Source organism: Microcaecilia unicolor, chromosome 11, assembly GCF_901765095.1.
Source record: "Microcaecilia unicolor chromosome 11, aMicUni1.1, whole genome shotgun sequence".
Lineage (NCBI taxonomy): Eukaryota > Metazoa > Chordata > Amphibia > Gymnophiona > Siphonopidae > Microcaecilia > Microcaecilia unicolor.
In genome coordinates this window covers 120,481,417-120,493,509 of record NC_044041.1, presented here as the reverse complement: position 1 = coordinate 120,493,509, position 12,093 = coordinate 120,481,417, and the positions used below count along the sequence as shown (strand labels likewise).

Sequence of the window (12,093 nt, the reverse complement as noted above, 5' to 3'; positions counted from 1 at the left end):
TGGACTTGACAGACCTTTGATGGCAGTTCTTATGTTCATTTGCAAATAGGTGCAATGAAAGATGTCTCTTACAGTATATAACAGAAGTTCAAAGGTGCTGAGAGGGATGTCTCTTATGGTATATGATAGAGTGGAGGAGTACCTAGTGGTTAGAGCACTGGTCTCGCAATCCAGAGGTGGCCAGTTCAAATCCCACTGCTGCTCCTTGTGATCTTGGGCAAGTCACTTAACCCTCCATTGCCTCAGGTACAAACTTAGATTGTGAGCCCTCCTGGGACAGAAAAATGCCCAGTGTACATGAATGTAACTCACATTGAGCTACTACTGGAAAATGCATGAGCTAAATCTAAATAAATAAAGTTAATAGGTGTAGTAAGGGATACCTCTTACATTACATGATAGACGTTAAAAGGTACTGAGAGGGACACCTCTTACTTCTTATATTATATACTGTAAGAGACCTCACTGTGCCTACTAATTTCTATCATATAGTAGGCACAGTGAGGTCTTTTAAAGTATATAATATAAGAAGTTAACAGGTGCTGAGAGGGATGTTTCTTACAGTATATGATAGAAACTAATAGGTGCAGTGAGGGATGTCTCTTATGGTATGTAATAGAAATTAATAGATGCTGTGAGGGATGTTAACAGAAGATTATGGGTGCTGAGAGGGATGTTAATTTTTATGTTACATTATGTTATGTTAGATTATGGTGCTTATTTTCAAAGCATATGGACATCTCAAAATGCCAAAACAGACATCCATGTGCTTGAAATGTCCAAATCCCAATTTTGCAAAGGAAGGATTTGGATGTCCGACACTGCCATACAACCATATAGCAAGGGGAATGTTGTGGGCATGTTTTGGGCAGGAATAGGAGGGCCCAAAATCAGGATGTCCAACAGCGATTACAGAAGGGAAGGAAACATCCAAGTCTACGAAGGACAACGTCCTCAGCTGGACCTGTTTCAATCACGTCTAGCGTTCAAAAATGTGCCCTGATCATAGGCGCCAACTCCGTGGGTACTGTGGGTGCTCGAGCACCCCCAATATTTTAACCCGCCGTCACTTCCGGTTCCAACCCCAGCCAGCCCGACCTGCCCGCCCTCTTCTCCCTCAACAGTCCTCTGTCCTCACCTTCCTGCTGCCCAGAATTTAAAACTCATCTTACCTCGGGTCCCAGTAGCAGTGAAAGGCAAGAAGGCTCAGCTTCAGCCTTCCCTTCTCTCTCAGCTCTGGTCCCGCCCTCGCGGAAACAGGAAATGAAGGCGGGACCAGAGCTGAGAGAGAAGGGAAGGCTGAAGCCGAGCTTGCTCGCTTCACTGCTGCCGGGACTGAGGTAAGATGAGTTTTAAATTCTGGGCAGCAGGAAGGCAAAGAGGTCAGGCTGGGGTTGGGACTGGCACTCAAAGGAGAGGGGGGCCTGGAACTCAGAGGAGAGGGGGGACTGAAAAGGGGCAGGTGGTGTTTGGGGCGAGTTAGTGGACATGGAAGGGAGGCGAGAGAGGAGAAATCACTGGACATGGAGGGGAGAGAGGAGAAATCGCTTGACATGGAGGTGAGAGCACGGGAGAGAAGAGACTTGTTGGACATGGATGGAGGGAGGGTAGGGCAGGGGAGAGAGGAGAATTCACTGGACATGGATGAGAGGGGAGGGTAGGGAAGAGAGGAGAATTGCTGGATATGAATGGAGGAGAGGGCAGGGGAGAGAGGAGAATTGCTGGATATGAATGGAAGGGGGGAAATGCACCACCTGTAAAAAAAATTTAAACTTAAAAAAAAAAATTTTAAATTAAAATTTTCAGCACCCCCAACATTTTGAAAAGTTGGCTCCTATGGCCCTGATTAAGCAGCTGGCCACAGGAGGGATTAAGGCACAACTCCTCCTTAATCTCCCAGTGGTTGCGGTCCCCTTCCCTCTCCCCTGAAAATGAAGCTGGAAAGGAATACCAGGTTCTGTGACAGCTTCAGGTATTATGCGCATTCTGAACAGAACTGTATGCAGATCTGAGGAGTAGCCTAGTGGATAGTACAGTGAGCTGAGACCCAGATTCAAATCCTACTTTAACTCTCAAGAAACAGAAAAATACCTACTGTACCTAAATATATACGTCACCTATAAGTTTGAGGGCTATTGAAGTGGTGTACATTCAGGTACAGTATAGAGAATAACACGGGGATGGGAATCCACAGTAACCGCGGGGATGGGAACAGAGCCTGTGAAGACAGGGACAAAATTTGTCCCCGTGTCACTTTCTACTTTGAAGCCTGTTAATGAACTGGACTGTTATGTTTGATTGAAGCAGATGACAATATTTTTATTTTTTGGAAAAAAAAAAAAAACCAAACATGCTGGCCACAGCTAGCAAAATTTGCATGAGGGATTCTGTACATTCTGCTACCAGCGCATCTTCTAAGAAGACATCTCCTATTGCAGGAAGGACTGTGGAAGACAGGAGTGCTAGTCTGAATCCTGAGATTGTTGATGACTTCTTATTCATCCACAGATTAAATAATCAAAACAGTGCTTCATTGGGCATATTTCTCCCCTCTAGGGCACACAGAACGGGTTGTATTTTGTACGCCTGGACAATATAACAGAGTGAATTAGGATTCCTTGGGGTAATAAAAGTCAGGTATTGTTGTGGTTGGAAGGGTAGAGAGTGGTGATAGTAGAAGGGGTTATTATAGCTGCTCATTGTTATCATAGGAGCCAACTTTTCAAAATGATTGGGGGTGCTGAATTTGTTTTTTAACAGGTGGTGCATTCCCCCGCCCCCTCCCTGCCCCCTCCCTCTCCTCCAAGTTCCAGGCCCCCTCCTCCGAGTTCCAGTCCCAAACCCAGTATGACCTCTTTTCCCACAACAGTCCTCCGCTGGTCCATCCTCACCTTCCTGCATGCCGCCCAGAATTTTAAAACTCATCTTACCTCGGGGTCCCAGCAGCAGCAGTGAAAGGCAAGCAGGCTCGGTGCTTCAGCCTTGCCCTTCTCTCTCAGCTCTGGTCACGCCCTTGCGGAAACAGAAAATGAGAGCTGGACCAGAGCTGAGAGAAAAGGGAAGGCTGAAGCGCCGAGCCTGCTCGCCTTTCACTGCTGCCACCGGGACCCCGAGGTAAGATGAGTTTTAAAATTCTGGGCGGCATGCAGGAAGGCGAGGACGGACCGGCGGAGAACTGAGGGAGAAGAGGGCGGGCACCGGGCAGGTGGGCTGGCTGGGACGGGAACTTCCGACTTCCGGCGGGTGCAGAGCCAGTCCTGGGGTTTTTGGCGCCCTCCTGCAGCCTATTAGTCGGCACCCCTACCCATCCAGGGGTGGGATCACTATGGCTCCGCCCCTACAGTAGTCACACCCCTTTTACCAGCCATGGCGTCATTGAAAATATTACACCGGTATAGAAGAAAAATAACTTGTGGTTTTTTTTGTTTTCATTATAAATAATTTCTGTAAGCTGTTACAGCTCCATTATACTCTAAATGACACAAACCAAATTAGCATACAGACCATGAATTATGAGAACAGACAGTCTTGCCAACTCTGAAAAACAATATGTTAGCAAAATCTCAGAATCTAACAAACAGATCCCTATTCAGACACTTGGCCTTGCAGTCACACATGCAGAACAGAGATAGCCCCTCTTCAAATTCTTCAAAAATTAACCTGAAATCCTAAGAAGTTACACCCTGCATGCAGCACAATACCAGACAAACAGAAAGAAACACATTGCTATACATTGCACAATAAGACAGCAGATGTAGCAGATGTAAATTCTTGAAGTGGACATATTCCAAACACTAAAATGAAAATAAAATGATTTTTTTCTACCTTTGTTATCTGGTGACTTTGTTTTTCTGATCATGCTGGCCCAGTATCTGATTCTGCTGCTATCTGTCCTCTTAACTCCGTTTCCAGGGCTTCCTTTCCATTTATTTCTTTACTTTCCTCCTTTCTTCTTCATTTCTTGCTCTATATCCATAAGTAAAAGCTGAGTCCTCCACAGACTTGACTGTCCAGTGGATCCAGCTTCTGCCTATTTTCTCCATCCATGTGCAGTTTTTCTCCTCTCTTCCTTTTCCCTCATCTCATCTCCGCCCTCTCTCTTCCCTCCCCTCCATCCATGTCCAGCAATTTCTCCACTCTCCCTGGGCCCTGCCCTCCCATCCTTGTCCATCGATGCACCTCTGTCCCCTGCCCACCTCCATCCATCCATATTAAGCAATTCTCCTCCCTCCCCTCCCTGTACAGCAATTTCTCCTCTCTCCCTGGGCCCTGCCCTTCCCTCCCATCCATCGATGATCGATCAATGCTTCTCTCCCCCCTGCCCTCCCGCTCCCATGTCCACTACTACTGCTACTAGCATTTTTATAGCGCTAGAAAGCGTACGCAGCGCTGCACAAACATAGAAGAAAGACAGTCCCTGCTCAAAGAGCTTACAATCTAATAGACAGAAATAAAGCAAGCAAATCAATTAATGTGTAGAGAAAAGAGGAGAGGAGGGTAGGTGGAGGCTAGTGGTTACAAGTGGTTACAAGTCAAAAGCAATGTTAAAGAGGTGGGCTTTCAATCTAGATTTAAATATGGTCAAGGATGTGGCAAGACGTAGGGGCTCAGGAAGTCTATTCAAACCTTCATTGCGGATTTCTGGAAATCTCTGAAGTTCCTCGGGTGACCCCCCTCTATGACTGCCATGAAAAGGACTGGCATCTGAAAGGAAAATGGCTACCCAGTGTACCACTGATTCTTCCCAGCCTAAAAACGTTTACACTCTCTGAAGCAACTTCTACCAGAAAAATCTCTTGTCATAAATCTAGATAGACCTATTTTCCAGAAGCCAAGGCATCTTAGATTCAGACAATGATTTAACTAGCTCCTCTAAATCCTCTCCAAAAAACGATTTACCTCTACAAGGAAGTTTACTAAGACAAGTCTCAAAAGTGATATCTGCAAAATAATTCCTAAGCCATAAAAATCTACCTGCCCAGCCGCCCATCTTCTCTAAATAAATTGTTTAAATTTACCTCCGTCGCAGACTCGCAGCAGCTGAGCCTGCGCAGGTGCAGCGTCAGTGAAAGCGCTGCCCCCTAGCCTTCCCTTCGTTCGTTCGTCGTTCCCTCTTAGTGTCCCGCCCTCGCGGAAATGATGTCAGAAGAAGGCGGGACACTGAGAGGGAACGACGAACGAGCAAAGCGAAGGGAAGGGAAGGCTAGCGAGCAGCGCTTTGACTGATGCTGGGCAGCTGCTGCGACGTCGCGTTGGAGGGGTAAGCGGTTGCGGTGCCCTTCAGAGGTCGGCGCCCCCTGCCCCTTCCTGGGCGGGTGAAAATATTGGGGGTGCTCGAGCACCCACAGCACCCACGGAGTCGGTGCCTATGATTGTTATTATTGTTTTCTATTTGTAATTTATACACAACAGTTGCACAGAATATTGTTCCTTTTTATAGTTTAATAAAAATATTTAAATATAAAATCATAAGTGTTCAAGGCTTCTGCAGATGAGAACAGAGCCCATGAGAATGGGGACAGGGCAGGGATGGAGACAGGGCCTGCAGGGACAGGATGGGGATAGAGATGGGGCCTGTGGGGATTGGGACTTTGTCCCTGTGTCATTCTCTTGTACAGTAGGCATTTTTCTGTTCCTGGAGGGCTCACAATTACAAAATAATAGAGTTAAAGTGGGATTTGAACCTTGGTCCCTTAGTCTACAGTCCACCAAGCTGACCCTCTGCTCTGCAGGGATGTCTGTGTGGCCATTTTCTATGAATGCTGCCATACAGATGCCCATGTCCCTTGTTTTCCCCCCATTCATAATTTGGATGTTCCAGTTTGTAAAATAGTTGTTTAAGCTGGATTTCTCCAGCACATGAAAGTCCATCTCACGTATTCTTGAACAGGGAATCTTGACATATTTCCTGTTTGAAAATACACGTAAGGGAATGGGACTTGATATACCACCTTTCTGTGGTTTTACAACTACATTCATAGTATACACAGGGATTATTTGTACCTGGGCAATGGAGGGTTAAATGACTTGCCCAGAGTCACAAGGAGCTGCAGTGGGAATTGAACCCAGTTCCCCAGGATCAAACCACTAGGCTGCTACTTCTCCCCTGACATCAGTTTGGAATATCCTGATGTAGACATCCCTATTTTGACTTGGTATCCTTTCGAATATACTCATCCACGTCTCTTACAGTGTATTTTGGAAACTAAAAACAGCATATGATAGAAATTAACAAGCACATTGAGGAAAGTTTCTTGTAGTATGTAATAGAAATTAACAGGTGCTCAGATGGATGTCTCTTACAGTATATCATAGAAAAGCTACGAGAATGGTATGGGATTTGCGTTACAAGACATATGAGGAGAGACTTGCTGACCTGAACATGTATACCCTGGAGGAAAGGAGAAACAGGGGTGATATGATACAGACGTTCAAATATTTGAAAGGTATTAATCCACAAATGAACCTTTTCCGGAGATGTGAATCTGAGTGGTAATGACCTGCGTATGTCCATTATGCGCGCCTAAAAATAAAAAATACTTTTCAGAGGCGCGTAGCAGACATGCACCAAAATTGAAATTACCGCAAGGGTCACGCGTTAACTGGGCAGTAACTCCAATTTGGCACGCCTTCAGCATGTGTAGGGCCCCTTTTACTAAGCCGCGTAGGCACGTGGCCTTTGCCGTAATTTCAATTTTGGTGCACGTCCGCTACGCGCATCTGAAAAATATTTTTTATTTTCTGGCACACATAACAAACACACGCCAAGTGGCATTTGACACACATAGGTCATTACCGCCCAGATTCTTTACCGCTAGGTCTATGGCTGGCGGTAAGGTCTCAGACCCAAAATGGACGCTTGACAATTTTGATTTTGCCGCATGTCTATTTTCGGCCTCCTCCCCCCAAAAAAGAGGCCTTTTTTTACAGGCACGCTAAAAAATGGATTGACGTGCGCCCAAAACCCGCGCTTACACTACCGCAAGCCATTTTTCAGCATACCTTTGTAAAAGGACCCCTAATTGCTTTGAAAATGAGTCTCCACGTCTCTTACATTGTATTTTGGAGGGATGTCTCTTATGCTGTACAGTAGAAGTTACTGGATGCTGTGAACGATGTCTCTCACAGTATATAATTAAAATTTGGGGGTACTTTCATGGATGTCCTTTATGGTCTATAATAAAAGTTTACAGGCACTGTGAGTGATGTCTTATATGGTGTATAACAGAAGATAATAGGCATTGTGAAGGATGTCCATTATGGTGTTTAGTAGAAGATTATAGGCACTGTGCGAGATGTCTCTTAGGGGCATAGCCAGACTTCGGCAGGAGGGGGGTCCAGAGCCCGAGGTGAGGGGGCACATTTTAGCCCCCCCCCCCCGGTGCCGCCAACACCCCCCACCATTGCCGACCCCCCCTCTGCCGCCACCACCACCACCAACAACAACAACTTTGACCCCCCCGCCGACGACCCTCTCAACCCCCCCTCCCGCCGCCAACCCTCCCCCGCCATCACATACTTTGCTGGCGGGGAACCCCAACCCCCGCCAGCCAAGGTCCTCTTCTTCCTTCGTTCTGTTTCTGAGTCTGACGTCCTGCAGGACACCAGACTCAGAAACAGAACGATGGAAGAAGAGGACCTCGGCTGGCAGGGGTTGGGGTCCCCCGTCAGCAAAGGTAGGCGACGGCGGGTTGGCAGCAGGAGGGGGGGTTGAGAGGGTTGTCGGCAGGGGGGTCCAGGGCCAAATCTATGGGGGCCCAGGCCCCACATAGCTACGCCCCTGCTTAGAATGTACATCAAAAGTTAATACAGGCTTCAAGTGATATCTCTTGGTAATAGTCACTGTAAGAGATGTCTCTTTTTGTGTATAATAAATGTTTAGAGGTGTTGTGAGAGCTGTCTCTTACAGTATATAAGAAAAGTTTATAGTACTTCCAGGGATGTCTCTTATGGTGTATAATAAAAGTTTATAGTTATTGTGAGGGATGTCACTTATGATGGATAATGAAAGTTAATAGATGCTGTGAAACAAGGGCTTAGAGGGATGTCTCTTACAGTATAAAATAGAAGTTAATAAGTACAGTGAAGGATATCTCCCCAGGCATATTATAAAAGTTAATAGGTGCAGTTAGGGATGTCTATAGTATAAAATAAAAGTTAATAGGGACTGGGAGGGATGCCTCTTGCTGCTATTTCGTATTAGTATTAGGTTTAGTGACTTATACAGTGACAAGGGCCGCCAATTGGCCTATTCAGCTGAAAAGAGACCAGCAGGACCTAAAAACTGCCAATGTAAGTGCCGGCAATCCTCTGGGTTTCAGCCTCCACAGGAGCAGACAGTCCCTACCAGCACAGCCATCTAACTCTAGACTCAATGGAGGCTCCCTAAAACAGATTTCCTTTGCAAATAGGAGGCCCGTACAGAAGGGAGAATGGAGCCATTCCACCATAGACTAAATGCATGCACACTGGCTTCACAGTTCCCACCTCTGGCTGATTTAACACTCTGGCTGCCCTTAAGCACTTGACAGCCAGTTAGGCTCCCCATATCCAGTGGGGGGAGGAAGATGGAGTTGGAAGTTATACTTATAAAACCAAGAGTGCAGCGGGTTCAGAAGAGTTCCCCCTTAATGTCAAGTCAGTCAGCCTAAAATAAGAACAGAAGGACTATGCAAGATCAATGCCTCCAGTGACAGGGCAGACTTCGTGGGGGGTGGGGGGGTTGCCTTTAGGCAGTTCTTTACTCTGCCTCTAGGAAAATCTGCCCCTGGTCCCCCAGACTCATTCACATTCTGTAGCTGCCAAAGCCACCATAGCAAAAGAATTCAGATGAGTGGTGGTGTGACAGGAGATTAGAACGAGAGAGGAAGGGGGCAAGGTTTTTAAATGAAGGTCAGTAGAAGAAAGTACATTTAATGGGCTAAAGTTTTTGGAAGAGCTGGCAGTTGGCCAGTATGTTTTGTGGCCTGAGTTGGCGCTCCTGTGATAAACACAGAATGTGCCATCTCCCACCTCACCCTCTCCATCCCCTCTGCTCTTACGTGGCTGGCTACCCCTGTAAGGTTTGCCCTCGTTTAAAGTTCACCTTTTTTCCTTGACTCACTGCTGAAGGCGAATGTTTGTTCCTCATGTCTGCACAGGACTAGAATATTGCCCAGCCAGTTGCTTCTGCCACTCTGGATTCCAGATACCAAACCGGAGAGCAGTATGCAGCAGCCAAGAGGAAGGCAACCAAAAGGATGAGGGGGGAGGGGGGCGAGATGACTGTGTCACAGGACTCAAGCATCTCTGATAACATCCAGAACAGTCCCAGAGAAACAAGTGTCTCTTTGTGCTTGTCACAGGATATAGAGGTGATGACTTAAGATGATTTGCAGCAGGAGGTATTCAAATGATTTAATTTAGTCTGAATTCCTAAAGCTTTTCCCCCATTTTCTCTGTATGAATAAACAATTTTAGTAAACCAGGCATTTGATGAATATGAGGGCAGCAGAGGGATGAGGGAGGGCCAGGAGTGAGATGACCTCACTTGTAGCTAGAATCTCAGAAAGAGAAGATGACAGCAAAAAAGTCTATATAGCCTATGCAGTCTGTTCATCCACACCAACTACCAAACTCTACAATCCTTGTCTCATGCTTTCTTGAATTCATATACAGTCCTCATCTCCATCATGTATGCTGGTAGGCTTTTCTATGTGATCCCCACTCTTTCTGTAAAGAAATATTTTTGTAGGTTACTCTTGAGTTTATTCCTTTTCACCTTCATCCTATACCCCCTCATTCCAGAGCTTCATTTCAATTGAAAGAGCCTTGCCTGATGTGTATTTTTACCATGGGGGTATCTGAATGTCTCTATCATATCTCCCCTCTCCAGCCTTTCTTCCAAACTATACATATTAAGATCTTTAAGTCTGCCTCCATATGCTTTAGGGCAAAGATCACTGACCATTTTTGTAGCTGTCTATCCTGTTTATATCTTTTTGAAGGTGCAATTGCACACAGTACTCAAATGAGGTCTCCTCCTTTTTCCTGACAGCCTCTCCAGCCAGACCTCACTCCATCCTACCCTCATTAGGAATTCTTCTCTTGGAAAGCATTTCTTTCTTGACTCATGCCCATTTGGTTCTCATTATCCACTTTCCTCTTACTTGATCGCTCATCTGACTTTTTCCCATTTACTAGGGATCCTCCCATCCCCGCTCCCACACAAGGCCTTTCTCTTTATTCCTCTTCATCTGGATCTCTTCAGAGATCTTTTTGTTTCAAGAAGTAAGCACAGAAAAGGAAAGAGGAAGAGGTACAGGAAAGAGAGAGAGAGAGATGGCCAGATTTCCTATCTGTTCCCTGGAAAGAGCAGATACGTTATTCACTCCATCCCACTACTACTCTCTAACTACACACAAACACACAAAATTAATCAAAAGAGCAGAATGGAAGAAACTGATACTTGGCCAATCTCAACACCTAGATTATCAACATGCGGCCCTTTATACCTCCCCATCACAATCCACTGCACACATTTTTTAATCTTCTTTAGAGAAAATGGAAGGACAAATAGCTTCTTACCTTCATTGCAGAACTTCCCCTGGTACCCTGTCAGGCTGCAGTCACAGTAGACCTCCCCATTGGCCGCCGAGCAAACACCTCCATTCAGGCATGGGTTCTGCTTGGAGCAAAGATACTCCACATCACTACGGATGCCCTGGCTCCCCAGCATGGCTGGGGGCATGCCCCCCACCTTCAGGTTAGCTACCAGCCCCCTAAAGGGTTGTTCATACTTGACAGTGCTGAGGGTAAGAGCAGACAGGCGCACATCAGCTGGAATCCCCCCCAGAAAGAGGTCGCTTACTACTGACATATCTCGTCGTTTAGACTTGACCTCTGCAGTCTTGGTCTCACCGTCTACCTTGAGTGTGGTCTCTCGGTAGCGGCGGGTGAGAAGCACCATATGCCAGCGGTCATCAGCAACAGGTGTCTCCAGGTGAAGTGTGGCAGGCTCTGCACAGGAGATGGTAAAACGTAGACGGAGCCGCCCGTCTACCACCAGCATTTCCAGGAAATCACAATTCCCACCATCATCCATGTAGAGGACCAAAGCACGAGAAGTGTTGGTCCGCAGACTCAAGCTAAGCTCTCCCACTGAACCTGCTTCCCAGCGGGCATAGCGAACCCACTGCCCCGGGCCACCTCCAAACTCCAGAGCAGCTCCGGGTCCCAGCAGGCCCACCAGAAAGAGCCCAACACACAGCATTGCCACTTGGGCCCTGGGGCAGGTAATCATCCTCTGCTCCTCCCCTTCAACTGTTCTTAGGCATCACCATCAGAATCAGAGGTCAGGGAATCCCAACGCTGGCTTATAGATCTGTCCACCAAAGATTAATGGGCAGCAATGTCCACAGTAGGGTCCTTGAGGTCACAAAGGTGGCTGGGGTCTGGACAAAAGGCACCAAGATCTTGATAAAGAGATCATAGGACCTCCCCACTTCAAAACCCTATCCACAATGTTTAGCAAATGTCTCTACCCAGAAACAAGGACTCCATCTGCACACACTGGACTGATTAAAGCTTTGAGGTTACTTGAGAAATCTGGATCAGAGGTCAGTGAAGTCAAATATGTCTTCTCCTCCAATCTGCGGGACCAGTGAAGAACAGGAACTGTGCACCGGTGAATGCCTTGATGGGTGGTTCAGCTGTCTCCTCTTTCAAAGACCAGCAGGGGAAGATGTAGTTTTGTTCCCTTACATTTTCCTCACCTAGTGGGGCGGGGGGGGGGGGGGGGTGGTATTCTCCAAATATTCACAAGCTGGCTGGGGGACCACAAAGAGCTGCAGGAAGACAGACAAAAAAGAAAAGAGAAAATCTTTATACAATGTATTTGAGGTTAACAGGTTGTAACAATCCTTGTTTAAAATCAGTTTTCTTATAAGACCATTTATTCCTAGTTCTCTCCCTGACCCCCTCCCCACCTTGCTCCCTCTCGCCATATACTCTTGTGATCTCATGATTTCTCCTTGATGTCAGCCCTCAGTGAGACACTCCAATAAGCGTCCATTTGGGCCTGGAGAGAGGTGATAGTATCCCTGCACATCTGTA

The 12,093-nt window shown here is 46.6% G+C and overlaps 1 protein-coding gene across 24 annotated transcripts in view; it reads right to left on the bottom strand.

Moving 5' to 3' along the window:
- Nucleotides 1-11,251, bottom strand: part of NRXN2 (neurexin 2) — a 1,346,335-nt gene extending 1,335,084 nt beyond the window's left edge. For all 24 annotated transcript variants that reach the window (XM_030218496.1, XM_030218492.1, XM_030218493.1 and 21 more), the window contains exon 1: nucleotides 10,567-11,251. In XM_030218496.1, coding sequence (XP_030074356.1) covers nucleotides 10,567-11,251 — 685 coding nt within the window. The remainder of the gene's footprint in view (nucleotides 1-10,566) is intronic.
- Between the last annotated feature and the right edge of the window lie 842 nt (nucleotides 11,252-12,093).